This window comes from Anser brachyrhynchus (assembly GCF_964034855.1).
Source record: "Anser brachyrhynchus genome assembly, chromosome: Z".
In the NCBI taxonomy this organism is placed as follows: domain Eukaryota; kingdom Metazoa; phylum Chordata; class Aves; order Anseriformes; family Anatidae; genus Anser; species Anser brachyrhynchus.
In genome coordinates this window covers 47,989,742-48,014,718 of record NC_137697.1, presented here as the reverse complement: position 1 = coordinate 48,014,718, position 24,977 = coordinate 47,989,742, and the positions used below count along the sequence as shown (strand labels likewise).

The following is a 24,977-nucleotide window of genomic DNA, read 5'->3' as shown; positions in this document are numbered from 1 at the left end:
GAACGTGCAAGGTTAGTGGAATTTTCCACTGCAAAAACACAACTTTAATTCTTACAGCAAACTTATCTGGGAAGTGGAAAAGAGTCTGAAAATGTAGGAAATGGGAACTGCTATTGACTGCTGTCGCTGGAAATATATGAAGAACAGTCTGAGAAAGTCAAAAGTGGCCTGAGAAAAAAACAGCACCACCTATTGGGTATGCCGGGCAAAAAATAAAAGTTAGCAGCATCTATTGGCTGCCCAGATGGTGGCATCCTACATCCCCTTATGTCTCTAATGATACAAAAATGACTCACTTTCTATCCAAAATGTAGCTTCTCTCTGAGAGCTCCCCACCATGTACTTCTGTATGTGAGACCTGGATGGGCTGGACCAAAGCTGGGGGTGGCCGGCTGGCTCCAGGCTCTGCGACATGGGCCATCTTCTCGGTGAGAATCTGTCCAGCATCGATTTGCGCCACTTCTGGGAGCAATCTGATGAGTGCTATAATGCTATCATTTAGAAATAATATGTAAATTTAGGGATACATATAAGTAATTGATCATAAGTATACACCTGCTTTACTTGGGGTAATTTATTGCTATTTATAATATATACGTGCTTTACTAACAGTAATTTTTAGTAGTTTGCAATAAAGAAATTTAAGACACAGAAAAGCCTGCATGTCCTTGTGTGTTATGGAGCCTGCTGAGCCCACTGAGGCGGTGCATACAGGTGGGCACAGGGTGGGTGACGGTCCCTCTTCGTGCCACCAGCTCCCACCCTGCAGGAGCCACCAGGCAGGCAGGAGCAGGGGCCCATCCCCTCCCATCCCACAGTGCCAGGGGTGAAGGACGAGAATCCGCGTGTGACTGCTGCAGGGATGCTGCCTCTGCTCATCTCTGCGGCCCCCTGAGATTCAGCTGCTGGGAAAACAGTTAGCTGGAAACCGCACCCGATCGGGAAAGGGAGGTGGGGAAGGCAAAAGGGGAGGGAAAAGCCTCGGCTTGCCGTTTCTCTTGCTGCCACTGGTTGCTGCACATGGCTTCCCACAGCAGCACGAGGGGCTGTCAGCCAGGGGCCAGCTGGGACACGGGTTGGAGGAAACCAATCCAATTGTTTTTCTGCTGGTGAGAAAACATGGAGCCCTACAGCAGGTGGTGGGGCATGCCTGAGGGAAAGGCTACAACACCCAGGAGGCAGAAGGCTTGGGGAGCCAGCACAGACATGCAGAGACAGTCCAACCAAACGGCTTCGGGCAGCAGAGCCGTGTGAGCTCTGCATGGGACGTCCAATGTGCTACGAGTGGAAGGGGGGCAGCAGGAGGGGACGCAGACCTCCTCACTCAGCAATTTCACCTCCCAGCCCAGGTCCTGCCAGCACAGCCACTGCTGCGTGTGCTGGTCCCGCACCCCTGAGCACGAGAAACCCACCCACAGCACCCACCACACCAGCAGCATCCAGCACACGGGACGGGAAGTTAGCTCTTTATTTCCAGGAAAATGTTTGAAGTCACAGAGAGCTTTTCTCAGCAACAGGCATTTCACTGTACAGTGGCTGGAGGTGATCTTAAAAACCCACTTCTTGCCGTGCCACACTAAGATAAACTCATGGCGTTTTGCTGGCTGAAAGCAATGACTTGTTTGGCTTCGTATCCTGGAAGTGCTGCTATGCGATGGAAGCTTCCTACGTGGCCACTAATGAAGCTGAGACACGCAGTGTGAAGCAATTGCTAGCTGCATATTTAGCTTTCATGCAAGTGGACGGGTTTCTGCATTTTCCTGAAGGACAACTTGCTGCTCACGTAACGGCTGCGTAGCAATAGAGGATTATATCTTGCTTAGTACACTGGGACCTGGATAAACAAGCACCAGATACCACTATGGCTATAGTTTTCCTTTTACTTACAGTACTTCTGTAATGCAAAATAAGTTCCTGAAGGGTAAAAGCACTGAAGGTAGCAGGAGTAATAGAAGATGAATAAAATCCCCACAAATTGAACTCTTGTTACATGGCTGATACACCATGCACTGAGAGAGAGAAAGAGAGAGAAAGAGAGAGAGGGAAGAGGGGCAGGAGGAGCACAGAAGGGTGTCTCTGTAAGAGTGCAATTGAATGTTCTAATATGGCTGCATTAATAAACTTGAAAACTAACTTTTATCTGAAATAAAAGAGTGGAAGTCATCAGTCCTTTGAAGTTTGGAGGGGAATGAGAAAGCCAGACATCTCAGAGCAGAAGGAGAAAAGGAAGGAGGGCTGGGACCGATCAGAAAAGGACTGCAATAAATAACATTGGCATTACAAGGTGAAACAGAATGAATTTAGATGCCACGATTCAGGTTGCTTGGGTGACCGTAACTGGAGCTGCAATGAGCAATCATAACGCTGTCTTCTTACAATCACGTGTCACGGGCCAAAGCCTCGGTTAGCACACAGCGTGGATGGGTCCTGCTGGAGAAGATAGCAGCTACCAGATTCTGCAGCTACCCGATCTTGCACGCATGGCTCCGGGCTTTAGAGCAGCACCCTACCTAAAGTCCTGAAGTGAATACAGAATTATTGTCACCGTGAGGGTCCCTCAGATTTACATGGAAATGCAACTTTTCAGAACAGCTCAAAGGTTTTCATACTTTATCCCTACATATAGATTTCTTTTTGATATCTTCAAAGATGTGGACTTAGATATGGTAAATTCAGCTGTTCCTCAATTTGTCTACTCTGAACATCAATCACGTAGGGTTGTACAAAGCAGGATACGAATTCAGCAGGCCCTATCAGCTTTGGGGTTTGAAATGTTTCAGTGCTGGAGAAATGTTTTTTCTGCAGTCATACAACCTGGGTTATTGGGCCAAACATTGCTCTGACTTGCCACATGCCATCTGACAACATCGGGTACATTAAATGGAGAGAGGGACAGGACAGAACGGGCTCCTCACCATCAGGAAGAGATGCAATTAAGGCAAACGAGATCTAGCCCTTCCCTGGTTGGTCGTAAGCCTAATTAAAGTAGCAAAACAGTCCAATCAGGAATGTATTTGTAAGCCATGATATTTTTTTTTTTTTAAAAGCATGGGCATTCTCATTTTGGGTGTTGTATATTGCATTGGAAATAGGTCTAAAGTATACTGCAGGTTTTTGAAGCTGGAGCTGTTCCTCCATTACAGGTTATTCCATCTGCCATATAAAAAGAAACAAAGAATTAGAAGTACAGTCATAAGTGTCGTATAATCTCTTCTCAGTCACCACAGGAGTTTTGGGGAGTTGTAAGTTACCCACTGATCAGTGTAATATCTAAAGTACCCACATCTAGAGATATCTGCTATGCAAAGTAATTGTACATGCAAAGCTACTTTGCTTTAGAGTTAACAGAAACCTTTCTCACTTAAAAAATGATTCCTTAGTTAGGAAATAACTCTTCTGAAATTTTCCAAATCACTTACTTTCGAGATTTGAAATTGCTACTTAGGAGTGTGTTAGTGTTTTTTTTTTATTCCTCCTGCTTCACAACCTATGGGACTGGACAGCCCTTGTGTACAAAGGGATGTGTCCCTGCTCTTTTCAGGGACCTATGGACACTGCCCAGGACTTCTTGCTAGCCCCAGCTGCATGGGAGCTTGTGCTGCATGTAATACTGCTTGTTTCTCAGGCACAAGCCCCTGGGCTTTTGAGCTGATGCCCTTTCTGACACCCAGTCATGGTGTCAGGCCTGAAGACAAGGTGTATTTTGGAGTTCTTTTTAAAACCTTGCTAATTGGTCAGGATTGAGGAAACTGTTCTGGGCATCTGACTTTGCTGTGGCTACAAACCTTGCTGCAGATCCAGGAGAGTATCGCATAAGCATATTTTGAGTTAGGAATGAAACAATCAGTGTTTTTTCTGACCTTTTTGTGCCGCCATCTTCTCTTCCTCTTTTTTCTTCTCTTCCTCCAGAGCTTTCATTTTTGCATCATACTCATCAGCACGGGTCTTCCATTCATTCCTATTGTTCAGCAGCCCATCGAGCATAGGCTGAATTTCCTCATGGAAACGTGAGAATTCCTGACCAAAACAGAACCATCAGCACAATTCAGTGTGTTGCTGCTGCACCATGGCTGACCTGGAAGCTGGGACTTGAACCTCTCTACTGAGAAGGATGGGGTGTGCATGGGCATGCTTACCTTATAGACAAACGTGCACACAAAATCGATGAAACCCACTTGAAGCTTTGGAAGCTCAGCGGCTTTCCTCCTGTCCATCATGGGCTGTGGGAGGACACAAACATGCCATGATTTATGAGAGCACCGCATTGAAAAACATTCCTCTCTTTTTTTTCCCCCAAAGCTGCCTTTTTCTGTCAGCCTGGCTGCTCTGCTCTGCTGGCCATAAAGGCTCTCCACCACAACCCTCACCTTGCTTCTCAGAGGGATCAAGTGGCTCATTTCCTGTGCTGTTTCAGCAGAAATTTTAGACAACTCTTTCAGTGTACACCACGGGGAGGGGGACAGAGTATTTTCCTTGCTCCTTTTAACCAGAAGGACTTAACGAGAGAAGGATTGTGTGACAAAATGCTGATGAGTTTTCTTATTCTCTAAAACATACCTGAACACGAAATTATGTTCTCATAAGGTCATATAATTTATTGTATCATTTTTAGCGCATCTGTGGGTAGAGGGGCTATATTGGAGTCTACGTAAGTCTACTTAAATCTACTGGGTCCCTTCCAGCATGGGATATTCTATGTTTCTATGATTACAGAAAATCAAAAACATGCAGGTGGATGCAATGTCATGGATTAACTCTTGATTTTTTCACTGCCAAATTTTAAAATTTATTATTATAGCAGAAAAAAAAAAATTTAGAAACACTGCTCTATAGTACTTCCTCTTACCAAAAGTAATTTCTGGACTCTAAAAAGTTGGGTTTTTTTTTTTTCTTTTTAGTTTCTGTCTTTAGTGTAAAGTCTGCTTTCCTCTAAGTTGTAGGTATTTTGTTTTCCTCCTTCTTGTACAGGACCAGTGCAAAACCTCCAATGGGACAGTCACTCCTTGCTGTTTCACAGCCCCTGGGACCCATTCTAACTAAATGGAGAGTTGGACAAGAGGCCCTGTCACAAAGGGTCTTTTCGATCTGAATGGCCAATTTTCTGATGAATTTTGGGCAGCCTGGTAGTTTTAGGAAGAATCACAGCACCCTGAGAGCATCACTGCTTGCAGAAGGTCTCTGCTGAGACCTACTTTCTGATCTGAGCTGTTTGGATCTCATGGGATACTTACAATGGGCTGTTGCTGAAGGACACTTATTTCTAAGTCCCCTTGCTCCCAGAACTCAGCTGCTACCAGGAGAGCTACCTACGTTGCCAAGAAGAGAAAAAGAAAAGTTAGCACTGATTTTGGCTTTCTAGTTAGGACTTAGGACTCCTTTATGAAGCAAATGTCACTTCCAGCCCCTCCATCTCTTCACATCCAGCCCCAACCTTTCCGCTGCAAATGTCAGCAGTGGCAACAGGTCTGCACCTGTGTAGTGACAGCCCAACGCCAACTTATTATTGGAGCTTTTCTTCTGTTCATCTATTAAGAAATGTTTCTAATGTGTCCCCTGCAAGGATTTGCTTCACAGTCAGAGCTGTGTTTTCCTATTAGGACTTCCTCAGCTGTCCTTTTCCCATGCTGAACATGAAGGTGACTTTATTTTTTTTATCCTTCTTTAAATTTTAATGTTTGTTACTTAGCAACTGAGCAAGTACAGTTCAGAAAGGAAGTCCTAAAGGAAATCAAACAACAGATCAGCCAGCAGGTATTGCCTAAAAAAATAAAATAAATAAATTTAAAAAAATGTCGTGACATGCACGACAATATTAGCCCAATAATAGCCCAAGAAATTAAATTATCGTATTATTGTTTTTTTTATTATAATTATTATTTTCCCTTTGGTGAACATAAATTCCTACAGAATTCACAGCTTCAGTCTTAAACATTGATTTATCCATCAAAACCATCATTATTCTGAAGTATTTTCAGTAGTTTTAGTAGGAAACTTTGACTCAGTTTTCAGGCAGCTTAGAAATTTGCATTACTTTCAAGTATAAGCTAGAGAAATCTGACAGTATATCAAGCGCCTGACCTTACTCTGGACTTCCCAAGGTTTAGTGATGGCTGACAAATCACAAGCAGTCATCATCATGGCCCTAAAAACAGAAGAGAAATTAGTTTATTCTCTGGAGCCCTTACCTTGCCTCTTGTAGGCTCAGGATGCTCGTGCTCCACCCAATACCGTGTAATGTCCCAGCTCTGTGCTGATGGGGTAGATACAGGAGATGGGTTGCTGTAGCAAACTTGGACTGGGACATACATTAAGGATTGCTTGCTTGATACAAATGGATTTGCGCTAGGGAACTGCTTGCTTCTGACACTAGGAAGTTCATCACTTTGGTCACTGCTGAGCTGAACTTCTTGACTTTGGAGTAACTCATTTCATCCCTCATTGAGGTGTAACAGTGCAGGTCACAGTTGAGGTTATGGGTGAGCTCCATCACCAGTGCAACTTGTACTGCAGAGCATTTGCTGGTTACAACAACAGCATGGTGCAACTCTCGTTGCTATTAGGAAGAGCAAATCACAGATTGGCTTCCATTTGCTCCACCATTGTAGAATGCTCCAGTTTGTGGCATATGTTGTGGTCTGAGACAGATCCTCCATCTTGTTAACGGGTATATGACCAGAAGGGATGTCCCACATCCAGTCAGGATTTTCCATCCAGTCAGGAAAGAAAAACTTCAAGCTTTCTTCCCTGTTTGTTTGGTTGGTTGGTTGGTTTGTTTTTGTTCGGTTTGTTTTTGTTTGTTTGTTTTCCTTGCTTCTCCAAATGATCATATTTGAGTGGACAATAAAACATCACATACTGCTCTCATGCTAAGAGAAGCACAGGAATGCAGTAACTGCACAATTCCAGAGATTTTTTTTTTTTTCCTGCTCAGCTCACATTAGAAATTGAAAACAGAGGAGTATATTATCTAGGGACCATTGCTGTTGAAGCAGAAGAATCCTTTTTAAAACTGGATATACTGTGGGCATAGGCATGTTTTGGAATTCCCACTGGTAAGCCCAGGAAGAAGGACACAACCACATCATTAATCTCTCAAGAGATAATTTACTCACATGACAACCTCTTTCTTTGTCGTCTCCAGAGACAGGTATTCAGTCCAGGCATTCATGTTATCGTATGTCTTAGACTCATCAACGATCTTCTGGAACATTGTCCTTTTCCTTTGGGGAAAAAAAAAAAAAGAAAAAGAAGCAACTGTGTTAAAAACAGATGGCTGGGTTTCTAGTGGTTGTTGTCCTGGCAGTTAGGCCCTCAAGGAAGCCCCCAACAAAACCAAGCACCATCACTTGCTTGTTTTACATAAGTGAAACCATTGCAAATGGCTTAAAGAAAAAGTAAGTGTCATGGTGAGACTTGAGCAGGTTGTTTGAAAGTATGTGCTACTGCAGGTTATGCAAGCTGAGAAATGTTATTGGCTTTACTGACAACACAGGAAGGCTTTTGCCTGAATGTTAAGGAAATGGCAGAAACATAGAGCTGGCCCAGATGTTGGAGTATTTGTAAGACTACCTGTCTCTATAAATGCTGTCTGACCTTGTTAATATTATTTATATACCTAGGTATGTGTAGCAAATTCTGGGGAGGGGTTTATATACAACACACCCACATTTTGACAGGTGTGAAATCATGAAAAAAATGCTGTTTTAATGCTAGCAAGTAAGACAGTTAGGCCAGATCCACAAAGAGACTTGACGATGTTCTCTGTCCATACTGTTTTGCCTGGAATCTGATCTAAATCAAACCTTCCCTTATAGACTGTGAGTCAAAGATGGCAAAGACCAGCTTGTTCCCACCTGGTAGGGAAGTAGTGGTGTCTGCTCCCATATAAACACCCAGCCTTCAAAGTAAGAGGACTGGGTCTTAGGCTCTTCTTCATACTCTACTTTTTTTGGACTATTTATATTTTGTGTAATGATTCTTCAGCGTAAAACATAGAAGCAGTCTCTGGTCTTGGCCCTGTATTTGAAAACCCGTTTTGAAAGCTCCTTGCTACTGAGGATGTCATGTGTTGCTGACTCACAGCCTTATGCCCTAGGAATTCAGTGCATGAAACTCTATGGTGTTGGGCATTTCTGACTTTTGGATGTGAAATAGACTATGAACTGCATATTCACCTATAATAGACCACTTAGTATTTGAGTTGTGCTACTTTCACAGAGAAGTTAATGAAGCCCAGGCCATGCCATTGACCATTAATAAGTATTTTTAGTGCTGACGTGATAGGTAAAAAAAACACCACAAGCATCTCTTTTTCAGTTAGGGGGTCATATAGCACAGTCTTGTTGGAAATAGAAGGCTAAAAGTCACATACATGATCTAATAAATAAAAGCTCAAAATTCTTCTGAACAATCTGAATTCTTCCCCACACCTCTTATATCAGCATTAAAAGGAGCCTTCTGGAGGAAGCATCTGTGTAGAGGATTGCCACATGGAGGGGCTCTCATAGCAAAGCATCATGTTTTGTGTTTGTACAGCACCAGCTGCTTCCTGCCCTTCACCCACAGCGTATGTGACCGACTTACTTGAAGTACAGTGCCAGATCTGTTGCTATGATGGCAATGTCCATCAGGTGAATCATGTGCTCATGCTGTCTCCGGTTGAGGTTCTGGCATATGTTCAGTGACTGAAAAATAAGCAAAGGAAGCTGCAGAATCCAAGCTCCGTGTTGTTGTGAGCTAGTGGACATTTCCCTCTCTCAAATGTGCTTTTTAAAATTTATTTTCTAAGTTTTGCAGCTTGCTCCCCCTAAGGTGCAAGGGCTGTGAGCCCAGTTCACCATCTGTTGGTGAACTCCCCCCCTGTGCTCACTGAGCAGGGTTGGTGTCTGTAGTTTGGTACACACTTTGTGCCTAAACCACGTCTGCTCACCCCAGTGGGAATTTGCCTGAAAGTTAGCTGGGGATGTGTGTCAGCCTTGGTCCTATCAGAGGGGCTACAGGAGGAGAACCCTGTCTTTAACACTTTCCTACCGGGCTAACGACATGGCTTCTGAAGAAACCAAGCCACGCATGTAGGAAGCCTAAGGGTTTTGGTCTCTGGTGAGCAGAAATCACTTTGGGGTAGAAGGAAGTGAGGTGGCTGCAGGTTCTCAGAAACCCAAACCAGAGAAATATCCAATGCTAAGTCTCTGGGCAAGAGTCATAGCAGCTGACGGCCATGGTGTATGTTGCTAAAAGACTTTGTGGCAAGTAAATTATTCAGGATCTTACATTACAATTCATTACAAACCTCTTCAGAGAGCAAAAACTTTCCAAATTCCAAGTGATGCCTCTCTAAAATTGAGGATCCATGAAGTTTAGCTAATGGATTTTGAGATCTGGTTGCGTAAAGAGAAAAATCGAAAATGTTAGTATAGCACTTAGTTAAAAAGTCTCCCAATTGAAATTTGTCACACACACAAGTTCAACTCATTTTATGAAGGGCTTAAGAGTAATATTTTTAATAGCTAACAACTTCAGTCTAACTGGTAACAGAGAGTGACTCTGCTTATAGCTATCTGGACACTGTATAAAATATCCTTCCACCTGTGAATATCACCTAAAATGCTCAGAACAGTACTTTTATTAGTTAGTATTGCAAGCTTGTTGTTTAGTTTCTGAAGAAGTATATGTTTACATCTGGTAAAAGCAACAGGAAAACCAGCAGCCCTTGGACACTTCCCTAGCCAAAGAGCAGGACACTCTTGTATCCAAAGCACCGGCCAGCTTCACTTATGTTTTCCCAAGGCTCCAGAAATCAGTTAGATAGTACAGCCATCACTCAATAAACCTGTGACCTGACACTGCCTTAAGCCAGGAACAGAGGCCTGACTGGTCAGTGAAATCATGCAGCTCTTTCTGTGAAGCTGGTAACTACCTACCCAAAGCAGCCCTCACATCCTCACAGGTGCTAGGTTTCTCCAGACGAGGGCAGTGCTCGGCGCGTGGTGCTTTCTGCATAGATACCTTCCAGTAAAAAGCAGGCTTTGCATGTCCAGAATGCTCCCAGTAGCATCCTGAGTGTCCTGTGATACTCAGGCTACTAAATGTCTGCACTGCACTTGGTCCCCCCCTTTAACAGCAATGTAGAGCGTTGCTTTAACCAAACAGCAAAGGCCAGACTGCTAGGAGGTAAAGCAAGCCCCAGTGAGCACTGCAAAATGTTGGCTTCCCCACTGGCTGAGGCATAAGCCCAAGTGCCAAGGCAAGGTGAAAAGAGAAGTTACTTGCAAAGGAAGGTTCTTAACCTGTGTAAAACAGAGCTGTGCTGGAGTTTGCTGTGATCACAGCCTGACCCCACTCTATGCAAAAGCAGCAGGAAATGGTTGGAAGTGGCAGGAGAATGCTTACTTCATCTGGTAAAGGTTGTTGGTTCCTCTGTGGTCGATATCGTGGCACAGAGCAGCAGTTACCATTGCAAGGGCTTCTAGGTCTGTGTAGTAACGCTTCAGTTTGCCAGTCTGGAGGGTGAGAATTTGCATGCCCCCTGTTAGTATCTCTTACAGGAAAAGGTACTGGGCTGTGACTGCTCTGTGCCGGGGATCTCCGCATTGAAACAGTCCAGGAGAACTGAAAATATTTGTGAAGCTAGATACAATACATGGTACACTTAGGTTAACGTGGGGAAGCAGCTGGAAACAAAACGTTTCAGACTCAAGGATGCACGTGTGTCATGCGTATGTGCTCGATGCCCACCTGTGATGTTGGCTACCCGCTGCTCCAGCAGCCTTATGCCCTCGCGACACTTGCACTCTGATAGCCACACCTCTCCTCTCACTGGACACAAGGCTCTCTGTGTCCTTCTGGCCAGTGGGCCAGAAAGCTGAGCTGCTCAGAGGGTGGGCTGGGGGTGGTAGGTGTAATTCTGCCACCAGGCGTGCAGGGCATGCCCTCTGTACTGGGACACGGGGCTGAGCCTTTGCTGGTGTGGGGCACACGTCCAATGCCGTTTTCCTTCATGGGGCTCCTGTCACCCTGACAGCCCACGAGAAATGGCACTTGCCACAGTCATGCTAGCCAAAGACTTACACCCATGCTGTCCTCCCTTCAAATGCAGGAGGTGAGGTTGTCCTCATCCAAGCTAATGTCAGCCCAGCTGTTACTGTTAGAAACTGTTGGAGGAAGGGGAGTCCTGCAGTCCTTCCCCTACCCTGCAGAAGGGGTAACCTGGAGGCTTTTCAATGCCACACTTGTCTGTGCCCACGAGAAGTGAAGTGCTCCATTCAGTGAGTATGGCCCCAGCTTGGGTGGTAATTCATGGACTCATCACCTAAGGTGAATGGAGGCCTCATTTGGTAGGAAATGTGCTAGGAGTGACAAACGTATCCTACAACAAGATTCAAAGGGAGCCCTGCATGTCTCCAGGGTGCAACATCAGACATACTGCAGAAAAAGCTGTGCTGCAGAACTAATTGGGGTGGTGTTACCTTACCATTAGGAGCGTGAACATGGTCTGTGCAACGTTGAAGCCATGGCGCCAGTTGTGATACGTTATCTTCCGGTAGCCTTTGCTGACAGAGTACACAAACCTCACCAGAACCTGCAAATTGGGAGAGAGGGCGTTAGTTTTTGTCATGCCAGCTGACTTGTGGTTGGAGCTGGTAGCTGTTGCTCTTGGGATAAAGACCACGTATGGAAGTCATGGATGAAGATCAGAGCCGCTCTTCAGAGATGGCTCCAGGAAGGAATCAGAAACTGTAATGTTGTCAGGCTTCCCTGGCAATGCTGTCATTGCAAGGTCTAAAGTGCACTAAAGTGCACTAAAGTGGAGATGACCAAAATATAGCTCTCTACTTTCCTACATCTTTCTCCTTTCTTAAGAAAATTAAAATCACTGGGATGTCTGTGGGGGGAATGAGAAACAGCGATGGCTGGAGGAACAAAGATTTCCTCCTAGAGTTTGTGAATTTATTCAGCTTCTGTGTTTCTTTATGTTTTCATCAGTAAGACTTGTCCTTTCCATATATTCTGACTTACTAATACTTATGTTGCTTGAAAAGAGATGGCTCTTTAGGTCTAGAGAGATGGAATATATTATATCACCTATTACAATATAGGGTATTAAATAATAGTGTTGTGTTTTCTTTCCTTCTGCATTCAACTTCTTTATGTGGACAAGTTCTTGTAGCTACAGAGCTTTTCTTCACTGGTGAGGGAATAAATCATGGATGATTATTCATTTTTTAAAATCTCAGCTGCTCAAAGGAACAGCAAAGAATAGCTGTTTTTCACACCTGCATCAGAAGCCAGTTATTCCAGAGTAGATATAGTGAATGCTTTTTGCATTTGCTTGTGCTAAGTAATTCCCAAGCCCAGCCCTTCCTTTCCCTCCTACTTTCCAGCCTGCCTTTCCAGGGTGGGGGATGTCCGGCTGAAAACTCTGCGCGCAGTTACCCGGAGAACCCACTAGATGGAGGTAAGCCTCACGTGAGGCTCTGAAAAATCCCTCGGAGAGGCGCAGCGCTGCCTAAACGCCAATTTTCAGAGCCTGACAGGGGCACGGATGGCTGCAAACGGCTTTGAATTTGCAAATCGGGGTCTTTGGGGTTGAACAAGTTTCTATACTGGGGTAAGCAAGTGTTTGCATGGTGCAGTCCTCATCTGTATAGACCTGATAGCAAGCCCATACCTGTAGCAGAAGTTCAGACCGTTCAGAACAGAAGCAGATGGCTTCAAGCTCCAAACCCATATTGGCCACCGCAGGTTTGAGAGTGGGTTCCTTGCTTTCAGCAGGGCTTGGGGACTCAGGATGCCAGCCCCTCTGCCTGCAAGCCCACAGCAACCCAGACCTCTGCCTGATTTCTGAGCTGCTGGCCGACCCGTGCCTGTGGGCACGGGACAAGGTGGGAGTTCCTGTGCACTGCCAGCTCCTACCTCCTGCGGGATCTGGAACTTCTTCACCACGCCAAGCTCGTAGTACATCTGAATGCCGCACTTCACCAGCTCCAGCTCGGTGCAGTCGAAATCGGAGAACCTGAACTCATAGATTTCGAACTTGGTGGGCCCTGGGAGTTCTTCTTTCTGCAAAAGAGGTGGAAGGGTTTGTTGCTGTGACATTTATGCTGTACCTAGAAACACCTGGAAGTGTTTTTTCTAAATAAAAAATTATCAGTCTGATTGTGCTTGGAACCATCCCTTTTAGTATTAAATGCAGATTGTCATGATAACCCTATTAGTGGGGGAAGAGGTAAAGCATTTTTGGTCAATCTTGAGAAATACTGCTTGCTTTCTGTTAAGCACTCTTCTTTTTGATTTGATTAGGTTGGAGACTCCAAAGTTGTCAGGTCTTACAGGAGAAGTCTTAAGGTTCCTTATTTGCTCTAGTGAACAAAATGTGTGATATGTCAAGGCCGCTGACGTGCTCCCAGATGGACATTGAACCTCCTGAGATAAAGAGTCACAGAGCAGTCACTTTCTGGGAGCTGGGAAGGCATTCTCTGCTACATGACCATAAAGGCCTCACACTTGCACAGCACAGGAAGGGTGGGGCGTGCTTCACCTTCACCCTTCACTGGGTGCCCTGCTGTTGTGTACTGGCGTGCCAGCACTGGCAACTCTTTCCTGACCCCGCCCAGGCAGTATTTGTTTGGCATCACTTCCAATTCCAGAAATACATTGCCCTTACCAGGATACTTGCCAGCTCCTCTTCCTCACACTCATTTGGCTCCTTCCCCAGCTTTTCTCGCGTTGGCTGCAAAGAGCACGGACATTTTACATTGACTACTGTATTCCACAGGACTTTGTGCTGTGCTGCTTTAGATCAATCTAGGGTGAACCTACTATGGGAGGCAGCTCTCATATGCAGATCATGTTTTCTTTCCAGACCTTGCTTTTATTTCTGCTGTTTTAACATGTTCTTCTTTGTAGGAATGTCCTACCTTTCATTGATTTTGGCTTGGTTTTCCTCCACTTGCCAAAATTCCCCTATAAAATTCCCAGTGTCTCAGTTGTGTTCAGTAACCCCACATCCTCTGTACCGAAGAGGTTTTGGGACATAAATTAGCTCCTCTTTCACCCCCCACAGCCCACCTCACAGTCACAGAGCACAGGAAGCTCACACCCTGGAGGTGGTGAGCTCACCTCCAGGGCTGGCTTTTCTGAGGAAAATAGAAATGGCTCAGCGCAGCCTGCTGAGGTGAAGGGCAGACCACAACTGGCCTCAAGCCAAACGAAGACTTGTTCTGCCATTGTGCAGTAACTGCTGCCTGGGCACAGCCTGTACGCTGTGGTGGCTGGAAGCATTTCTGAGGTATGGGAGACCTGTGTCCACAGACACAGCTGCTGTTTGGCACTGACCAGGCCTGTATGCAAATGCCAGGCCAGTATGCTCATGGGTGTGCTGCACTTTGCAAGGCATTACCAGAATTTCCTGAATTTCATCCTTGTCACACTTCACATGGTAGAGCACCATATCCTGGGCAATGTCTTTCCGGTTCTCCAGCTTGTTCATCTTATCATATGTATCTGTGTTGAGTACGGACCAGCCCAGAAACTGTGTCAGGGACTTGGAGAGAAGAAAAATGAGAAACGGTAAACTAACCAAAGCATCTCCACACCACATGATGTATTTTTGTAACAACGTAAGCTTCATGCTGGCTCCAAGTCTAGCAATGCACAATCACGCCTCTGCTCCCAACCACTACTTGCTCTTCAGCACAGCAGCGCCCCAGCTGATGGATCTGACTAGGTCTCAAGAGTGTCCACATGACGAAGGTTTGAGGACCCTCTGTCATGTTCAGCATACAGAAAGCTACTTATGTGTTGTTACAGGTGTTCAGTATAGTACTCCATGCCTATGGAAAGGCTGGTGTCATAACCATGACAGCAGGTCAGGAACCTTTGTATCGAGGGAGAGCAAGACAATCTCATCACCTTTCACATCTGTTTACTCACACTCTGTGTTTGCACTCAGCTTGTTTGCTGTTCAGCGGCCAATTCCAACTGATTTTTTTGCTTGGTCATTTTGTTTGATAGTAAAAGTCTATTTCAGGAAATGCTCTAGTTGATAATAGATGCCAAGAGCTGGATGTTTGTATTGGACTGAAACTAGCATAGAAACATTTCTCAGCCACAAGGACTTTGATGAAAGCTGCTGTTGGTAGATTCAATAGCTGGACACACTTTGTATCACAGCCACACAGATTACTCAGGTGTAACTGCTGGAGGGAATTGCCCAGCTGTATCTGATCACAGGTCAAAATGGTCTTGTTACTACATCATGGCTGCTCACAGCTAGGCAGTCAATCTAAGAATGACAAAACAAAATGATCTGAATACAGCTGAGTTTTCAAAACTTTCAAACACCCATCATTTCATTTAGATGCTTTCAAAACTTTCAAGCTATTACTGTGTAATACCTGTATAAGCAACAAATAAACTTACTTAGCTGCAGAACACTGGGGGACTTTTTGCAGGGCTGCAATGCGAAAAAGTGATCTCTCAACCATATGAACTACTTCTAGCCATAGCAAGGAACTATACCTCCATAAGGGTCTCGTCCTGTTCATCAAACGGTTTCCCATCTTTTCTGTTATAAAACGTGACAACACCAACAATTTCTTCCTTTTTGTTGACTATTGGCATGGAGAGAACATTTTTGATAGTCCATCCTGATTCGTCTAGAGGACCTTCCTTGAAGCAATAGCAAGCAGAAAGACACCATGTACTTAATGTGTTTTCTAAACACAGCAGCAATCCCATTTTGCATCATGACCTATGGCTAAAGACATTTTCGTGTGCCTAATATTGACTGTAAATTACATTTCTGTAAGAAAAGTAGAATACTTGATAGAATTTGAAGTGTGCACATTACCTGAAAGTTAAACATCTCATCTGCAGCAGCATTCATAATGTTGCAAATCTAGGGGATTAAAGAATAAATAAATAAATAAATAAATAATATATATAGAGAGAGTATAATTTTAACAATGAGAAGTTTAAATATCAAACAAAAATCTGAACTGACGAAAAGCAGTATTGGTCAGGCTTCAATTCAGAAAACATTAATGGAGTCCAAACTATGTACTTACAAATCCACTTTCAGCCACATATGTTGGCAGTCCAGTTACTAGTGCCCAGTGATCTGGGGTAGGATTTCTGTTTGAAAGAAAAATTAAAAAGAGAATTAAGGATATAAATTTATTGAAGGACAATGATGATCTCAGAGATTAAATGTTTTCAGCTGGTTGCACGATCCACATATACACATTTCATTCTCAGTTACTAAGCAGTCCTATTACTTTCAAACCTGCCTATGTGTGCTAGCATAAATTTTTCATGTAAATATTTTCATAGTAAATATTTTCCTTCAAGGATTCAGTACAGATTAGCACATACAATATCTTAGTCTGCAGAATATTTGACTTAAGAAAAAAACTGTTCTCAGTAGTGGGGTTCATGTTTCAGAGCTACAGCATACAGAAAGATAAAAGAAAGTTTCTGGTTAAAAGAGTCTGCCAGACTGACCACTGCTGTATCTAAGTAATGGGGGCCTTTCTTGAAGCATGAAGGTGGATATCCAATTTACACCAATGTGAAGTGGGGTGACCAGAACTGGGCAAAATTTCCATTATGTAGGATTTGTCAGTCACTTGACATTTAACCACATCCTACGCTGGTGGGAGAAGATAGAGAATGAGAGTGCTGAGGGATGCAAGAAAGAATTTAAAGAGGTGAAGAGCAGGTGTATATCTATAGATGGAAGGGAGATATATGAGGAGGAAAGGAGCTGGCTGGGCACATAATAATGGGCTAGGAAGCTTGATCAGTGAATTGCTCTTTCACCAGCTCCTGCAAGTGCAGTCAGCTGCTTTTCTCTTCTCACCTTTTGTTAAGTGAGGGGAAAGCAGAGAGAAAGATGTCATACAGAATTAGTTTGGAGAGTTAAACCACCAGAGTAGAGAGTGCTTTGTGAAGAATGTCTTCTCAGAGCCAAGGGGAAATGGTGCCCGAGGCTCCTCTGAAAAATTCAGTGGCAAGAAGAGAAGGTGGTTTTCAGAAGGAGGGAGTCTCAGTGTAGGGTCGAGAGAGGAGGAAAGGTCAGAGACAAATTTGAGGTGGAATGACCAGAAGAGAAGAAAGAAGCAAGGGAGCTGGAGGATAGGCGGGGAAACAGGAGAGACCTTGAGTGGTCAGGAGGGTACCAGAGGGATGGCAGGCAGGGCTGGGACAGCAGGTGCCTCAACACCAGGGCAAGATGCATGGACTCAGCCACTGACATGGGGTAGGCACCAAGGAGGAGTTACAACTTGACCTGGCATGGAGAATAGTAAAACTGCAGGTAGTCAAATCAGTTAATGCTTGGGCATAAAAAATTGTATGTTGCAGTGACTCTTGGAGACTAACTTACAAGTCAGGATCCCACTGCCCTGGAAGAAATCTCTGTCCCACAAAATGTGAGACAAAGCATCAGCTTACAATCTGGCTTCTTACTCAGTCTCCAGTTGGTTCTTTGCATATCTCCTTAGGAAGGTCTTTAAATCAGAAATAACCCTTGTTTTAGCTGCACCCTGTTAGAACCAAGCACACACAAACAGTAACAGTAGGCTGGGCACTTACGGGATGACTTTAATGTCTTCTTTTCCATGTAATATATAATCAATGACTTTGTAAAAGACTATTTCCTACAAGTAAAAAGAAAAGCACTGTTAAAATGAGAGGTGAGACAATCCAGCCAGACAAGAGAGACTTCAAGAAATCTGATTATCACTTACTCTGCCATCCGGAGTGCGAGGTCCTGAGTAGGGAGGAACTTCTCCCAGCAGGACTGGCCACAGATCAAAAAATTCCTATGTTTCAAATGAAAGAAGCATATTTAGGGTGGAAAAATGCATTATACACACGACTCCATTCAGTGAACAGCGAGAGCTGCACTCACAGAGCAAGCAGCTATTTCAGTATTTGCCCTGTTCTTCATTTCCCAGAGTGTGGCTACAAGGCTGACTTGCTACCTTGCTAAAGTCAAAAAACACCTTTTCTTAGGCTGCATTATAAAGCTGACCAAAGAGTCTTTACTACACTAATGATCTTTTAATATGTCTCTTCACAAGACCAAGTGCTATAAAGGCTCTGGCAATGTGCTGGAGATCAAAGTCAATGGTAGCCTCAGTTAGCCTGACCATAGTGTAAAGCAGGGCTCCTATGAAAATATTTCTGTGTAACCCCCGCATAAAGCTTGTCAATCAGCTTGCAAGCAATCAGATCAAATCAGAGTGGCAGAAGTAACTCAGCTTTTTATAAGTTTGCATTTTCATGAAACCAAATTTCACCTAAAAGCCTGGATAATATGGATATGGATAAGAGTGTGGCTGCTTTGGTGCTGCAGTGCTCCACAGGCATCTCACTGTATTTCTGGCATACACAGTCTTGGTAAGGCTGTGCATGTGCTTCAGGCTTTGACCAGGATTGTTGTTCAATGGTCATACATATTTGCCCCTCCTCTGTCTTCCCAGTCTCTAGCTCCTTAGGCAGTCCAGTGATAAGCTCTTTCCTCTCCCTCTCTTTTCTTTATCCCAGACTTTTCATTTGTACAATGGAAGAAAAAATGCCAAACATAGTAGCAAATGACCTAAATCTATCTTGGACTTTGGCTACCCTAATAAACATTGTCCCTACAAATCACCCATCAGTGGATAGCAGAAAGGCCGAAAGACATACAGCTCATATGTGAACACTTACCTTCTGCTTGGTCATGTCCAGAAGGCCTACTGAGTACCTGTCACAGTTGAGGTATGCTCTCACTGTGTAGAATGCCTTGTGGAACTGCCTCTCAATATCTGTCAGTTCCTCAAAAACCTTATTAGCTGACCACAACAGCACCTGAAGGGTAAAAAGCAAACGTAAGCATAGCCTCCCCTTGAAACCTGGACTTCCCAAATGTGTTTGTATTAACAAGGAAACTTTTTTTTTTTTAATGCTACTTTTCCTGAAAAGTGCAATAGCAATACGTACCGCAAAATGTAAAAGCGTTGCTTATTCTCACTGGGAATTACTAAGGAAGCATGCGCTCTGAGGAATGGTCATGCCATCATGGAGCACTATGTTAAAGTCAAATCTTGCACCGGTAGTGGTACCAAACAAATAGACTGCACTACTTACTTCTTTTTTATCAATTAGTAAAATCTTGCATCCAAACATAGCTAACGCTAAGGTTGCAATATCTGGAATGAAGGTTGGAAATATCTGAATGAACACTTTCCTTGAAGCCTTGGCACAGCTGTCTTGTGTGTGCATCAGCCTACAACCCACTTCCCCATGCTGTGCTATGTGGAGGCATCCTTAAGAAAGCTGTTGCTAATAGACTACTATTTCATTTGTAAAAATTGAGGTTATGCAGTGAATTAGGCAGATATTTCTGGTAAAAAATGGAGGGTCTTTGTGGGCCAAAGGGAGAACTTCATCATCACTGAAACGGAAATGCCTAGCTTAACTAGTGCCTGCATGCCTGTCGAGGCTCTACTAGACCAGAGCCCAGGAGACAGCAGTGGCAGCACTTCAAAAGCACTGACAGCTGTTACCTGAAGCTGTCTGCACCCGTGCCTGGGACACGAGGCACTATTACATGGCCAAAGGCAGGAAAAGAGTGCATCACTGCTTCACTGGGGACTAGTAGATACTGTTCACAATTCTGACCTGCATTGGTCTCTGTTTCCAATCCATGAGATAGGAAAACTCCACCACACTTCAGAGCCTGACATGCTAAATGCCACCAGCCTTTCAGCAACCCGTAGATAGGATAGTGTTGTTGTCATGCAAATCGTTAGTGGAAAATTAGCAATGGCTTATTTTTGCTGTTTTACAGTGTGCAACAAAAAAGGCTCAAACCCACAAATGCAGTGAGAAGGACTGTAAGAAACACCTGTAGAAAGACCAGTTCATGGAACAATGAAAAGAAGTCTAGCAAAACGTTATGTGGTCTTCTAATAAGACTCTTATTGAGTATGCACCAGCAGCCTGAATTGTCTTTGCACAAGCCATTTTACTTACAGTATGACTGAGGTTTTGTGGTTGAGACCTTGCAATATTGTAATCCTAGACTATCTTCAAAAATGTCATTTTTGTTGAAACAATTCAACATTTTGTCTGTACTTAATCTGTATTTAGATACTCCTGGGTTCAAGTCCAGAGAAGAACAGCCTGCAGGAGGCATTAGACCTTTCATGTCTTGCATATCCACTTTGCTTTCTAGCGCCTTCCTTGCCTCCTCCAGTTCTACTCAACTTCTACTGCATTACTGCTAAGCCCACAAGTGGAATAAACCTGAACTAATTCTACCTTATTTTAATTACTCAGCATTGTTAGATGGCTCTATCACCTGACCATTATTCATAGTTTTAGGATCACTGAAAGAATTAGACAACGAACATGAGATGATGAATTGTTAAATGTAGGTGCTGAAAAAAGCTTCAGAAATAAACTTTCATTCTCCATCCATTTGCTGAAACAGACATTCATCCTCCTATGGACTGGTGATGAGAAAATGACTGCCATGAAGCGTAGTCTTAATTACACATCCTCCTCAATGACAACCCTTTGTCTGCTGCAGAAAGTGATCACATGGATTCACATCCATCCCGAAAAATTCACGAAGCAAATCATGGAAAAGAATCATGGCTGAATTTGTACTTTTCAAAATACCCTAAGTCCATCATTTATATTAATTTCTACCAAAGGAGGCAAAGAGAACAGTCATGTGAGAATCATTTTACTGTCACTAAGAAGATATTCTAAAGTGTGGGTTTTTTTTGGTTGTTTTTTGTTGTTTTGTTTTTAATAATCACACAAGGAGAAAATACTGCATTCTTAATTGTTTTCGGAGATCTTTTAGTGCTGATGTATGAAGTGGCTAAATGCATCAGGAGTATTTCATAGACTGAACTCAAAAAAACCTCTGTAGCTCAGTCCTGCTGAAGGTGGTACCACTGCTTCAGCTCCTGAAGTCTGGCCAAGAACAGCAGGCAGAGAAACTAATGAGGGACTCTGAGGAAGGAGCAGTATCTGAAAGCATCTGTGGACACCTTCTTCTTTCTGCTCTTCAGGCACAGATCTCTGAAGCAGATCAGCTTCGTTTTTGAAACCAGAAAAACTGGGTTTGACTTTGAGATACAGCCCAATCTGCTTTTTTGCTCTTACCTGGCCTCTTCGAGTCTCACAATTGTGAAGGTAACTCAAGTGATAGATTTTCAAGTTTAAGGATGCAAAATTCAGGTACTTCAGGAAAAGCTGTAAAGGCAAACAATGCGATTTAGTCAAATGCAGTAGCAGGCTCGTGTATACTGGATTTCATAACACCACTATAGCAACGTCATGGTAATTCCCCTGGATAAATGCTTTGCTTTGCACCAGTGTGAGGTAAGGCTTATCCCACAGTAATTTCCCTGAAAGATTTCTGAGATAAGCATCCTCATAATAAGCCTCATCTGTTACAGGGTGAGTCCCCTGTAGGGAAATTTTCACCCATGGTGCTTCAGTAAAGCAGACATCCCTAGTGTTAAGAGGAAGAATCCATGTTATATAGCAAAAGCGACAACTGCTTGATAGAAACTGAGCTACTGACCACTTACTGTTTCATCAGAGCTGGTGAAGTATGGGCCGTTCAGCTTATTAAGAGCCAAAATGACAGCAACTAGATCTTTGCCGTTCAAGATCGGTGTTGCAAGGATGCTTTTTGTAGTGTAGTCTGTGAGCTCATCAACAAATGGACTGAACTGGGCACACTGTTCAAAGGAGAATTTACAAATTAAGCACTTAACACAACATCTGTAGTCTTAAAGCCAAACCGAAGCACAGCCTAGATAAGCTGCCTAGTGAAAGCTTTGTTCAGTTATTGAAGAAGATAAATGAATAAGAAAATTGGACAACGTACAGGTGATAAAGCTAGTACAAAGAGAAACTGGCCGTAGCTTTTGATTATTAGAAAGTGCAACACATGCACTTTTTCGCTTTTTGCAAAGATCTTGCTGATCAAGAGCTCTAATGTGTTGGACTTTGCCATGAGGAGTCTCCACTAACCATCCTCAGGTGATTTATATCCTTTATTGAACCTTCTGCATCCTTTCCTCCAACACTGAATTGACACTGTGAGGTGCATATAACCAGTTTCTATGCTGTGCTGCATAGCCACAGTTTTTAAACCAGTGCTTTCTAGTACAGTCATGACGAACGCTTACCCCCCTCTCAATTTTCTTCTGCTTCACCCTGGCCCCTGAAACTGCTGCTGGTTTGCAGACTCCATGGAGCTATATAGTCATCGGTTCTCTTGAAAAATATTTTCCAGAGGATTCCCTCCCCTGTTGCTGTGAGCATCATCATCCTTAGTCTTACATGCACAGTGTCTAGCTGTTACTTCACCTCTCCTTCATGCAGCAGCAGACATGAGAAACCGACCTATCACCACTGTATGTGATGGTGGTTTTTGGCTGATATTGGAAACCAGAGAAAAAAAACATGTGGTAGTGACCATAGCATGAACCACGATGATGATGAGCCTTTCATGTTCATGGGATGGAAGGCAGGTTATCCCAGGGATACACAATTGACACCAGCGACACATGGTTCCTGGCACTCTCTTCCTGCCCCAGGAGCGTCTTGGTCGGGGTTGCAAGGTGCACATAGCACCAGCACAGTTTGGCTGCCCAGGGAGTCCTGTCCTTTAGGGAATCACCATTCGAACCACCAGGAGAGCGCTAGGTCATGCTGTAGGAGCAGCATAAAGGGAACTCAACCAGTAGTTGCTTATGCAAATGTCACTGTCCCCCTCATGCCAAAAGAAAATGAGGCTCAGAAAGTGTAATGTGGGGAAGGCACATAGCCCAATGTCCCGCACAGTGCCTTATTGACATCCTCTTTCTCGCCTGCTGACAGGGAGTGCAGGGATGGCCTTGCTGACCCAAGATCATCTCCCTGTTCTGCTGAACATCTTGTCAGCTACAATTCCTTTTATTTGAAGAGAAAAAGCCCAGAGCTTTAACTCCTCAGACCACACTAGGGAGGCTGCACCTGAAAGAATAATCACTCCCTAGTGCCCCTTCTCCCCATATATCCCCCACTGTTGGCCTTCCCTGCCAACTAAGGCAGACCAAGCATTTAACTGTCTGTGTTTCCTTAAGAAGAATTGATGTAAGAATAGTAGCACCTGAAAGAACTAGAGTTGGATTGCAGCACTTGGCTGACAGTCTGAAATCCTTCCTTATTCTTGGAGAAATGCCTGAAGAGTGAGCCTTAAACATTTTAAGTTATACACTGATGCAAATTTTGCAAAAGAGTGGTTGCAAAACCAAATCCATATCTTAGCATGTTCCATGGAGGGCAACAAAGATATTGCCGAAGCTTTTGCATATGCTCATCCTGAGCAACAAATGGATGGATAAACAGATGGTCTCTTTGTAACTAGCAAACAATAGATTGAGTAATCCCAAATGCCATATTTGGGTCACATGGATTTTAGTTTTATACCTATGATTAGAACAAGCGGATTGTAATTGCTGCCATTCAGATTTACATGATTCAAAGTATGAGTATGAGGGGTAAATACTGTCATGAAAGCATAAGACTAAAACATGAAAATTCCTTGGATCCCTCCTGGTATTGCAGTGTGAAGTGGCTACTGAAAGAGTGGTTTTTAGTCCAAGTATACCTCTTACTGCCTCTGATGAAGACCAGTCATACACAGGTTGCAGTTAACTCACCTGCTCCAAGGTCCACACCTTTGGTTGACAAAAATGCTTCTAAAGGTCCTTGGCCCAAACTGCATCAGACAACAAACACTTCCAAATGTCATGAGTGGTGGAAACCCCTTTATGGACTCATCGTAAAGGGTTTTTCCCTGACTGTTACTCATGGAAGGAAGATAAATGTGTGTGGAAAATTCTAGGTGCATTCAGTGCAGATCTGACTGTATCTCACTCCCTCTTCTCTGCTGCACTAGGAGTGATTTATTTATTTTTAACGAAATAGGTACGGTGTGACAGAGCACATGTATGAAGGCATTAATGTCCAGTGTAATTGAACGTGCTTAGCTTCACCTTGCTCCATAAGTGAAATTGGAAGCAACTTACATGCTGTCTGCTGGTGCTTTGGTTTCCACTATACAGCAATTACAAGGCAAGAAGAGTGATCAAGCACCAAGATTCCCTGATATCGCTTGACCCCTTAGAACAAGTAAGCATGCAAGCATTTTGTCTACAGAGTGAATGAATAAATGCCAGACCTACCTCGCTGACATCCTTGATATTCATGGTTTTCTTGGTTTGTGCAACGTAGCCCACAATGCCTATGTCCAACGGATAGACTATCTCGCAGTCTGGGGAGACAAGGCATTCCTCCAGCGTGCTTCCCTCTTGGATGTTGAAAAGCCTTGTTGCCAGTTCAGGTGTGCCGTTTCTCTGCCTGTACATGAAAAGACTACAGCGGTCCGCATGAATAAGGGACCTGATTCTTCTTAAGGTCTTGAAAACAACTTTCTCCATGTTGATGCTTTCTTGCATGTCTTGGATCAACTCAAAAAGTATATCACTTTCATTGTCATCCCAGGACTCTGTTTTCAGTTTCTTCTCAAAGTACTGCTTGGCAAAAGCAGGGTTTCCATCAAGAAACTTTTCCACGTCGTCTTCACTAATGCTCATTGTGAATGTCCTGGATCTTGTAACAGGTAGTACTCCAAGGATGCGATCTATGTGAGGAGCAGTCTTATCTCTGATCTAGTTCCTAAATTTTCATAATAGAAGATGTTGCTTCCAGAACAACCAGGGATAAGGTAGCACTGCAAAGAGAGACTGTCATCAGGAAGGTATTCCTTTATACTGCCGGAGGTGAGTCTGTGGGAGGACAGATCTTCTCAACCAAACAGATTAGATGACCTCTACAAAAGCTTTGGGTCAACTTTCTTCTTCTTAATCTAAATGCAAACAAAAACTGAGTATTCACAATATCTTAAAGCACTG

At 43.7% G+C, this 24,977-nt stretch overlaps 1 protein-coding gene across 1 annotated transcript; it reads right to left on the bottom strand.

Moving 5' to 3' along the window:
- Positions 1-793: 793 nt before the first annotated feature.
- On the bottom strand, positions 794-24,674 carry PDE6B (phosphodiesterase 6B). The gene is made up of 22 exons (XM_080572648.1): positions 24,249-24,674; positions 21,600-21,752; positions 21,169-21,258; positions 18,715-18,855; positions 17,751-17,825; positions 17,596-17,660; positions 16,068-16,134; positions 15,851-15,898; positions 15,520-15,669; positions 14,399-14,542; positions 13,664-13,729; positions 12,913-13,059; positions 11,471-11,578; positions 10,390-10,499; positions 9,290-9,377; positions 8,584-8,684; positions 7,113-7,220; positions 6,079-6,142; positions 5,232-5,306; positions 4,137-4,220; positions 3,861-4,017; positions 794-3,153 (listed from the first exon to the last, which is right to left on the bottom strand). The coding sequence occupies exons 1-22, from the start codon at positions 24,657-24,659 to the stop codon at positions 3,095-3,097; spliced, it is 2,511 nt and encodes an 836-aa protein (XP_080428774.1). The 5' UTR covers positions 24,660-24,674; the 3' UTR covers positions 794-3,094.
- Positions 24,675-24,977: the final 303 nt, after the last annotated feature.

Excerpts from the sequence above, each read along its gene's own strand:
- PDE6B (XM_080572648.1), bottom strand. The coding sequence starts at position 24,659 with ATGAGCATTAGTGAAGACGACGTGGAAAAGTTTCTTGATGGAAACCCT. Across the intron at positions 18,856-21,168 it reads GTGAGACTCGAAGAGGCCAG|GTGCTGTTGTGGTCAGCTAA; the intron begins GTAAGAGCAAAA and ends TTTACCCTTCAG. Across the intron at positions 15,670-15,850 it reads ATGAGATGTTTAACTTTCAG|GAAGGTCCTCTAGACGAATC; the intron begins GTAATGTGCACA and ends TATTGCTTCAAG.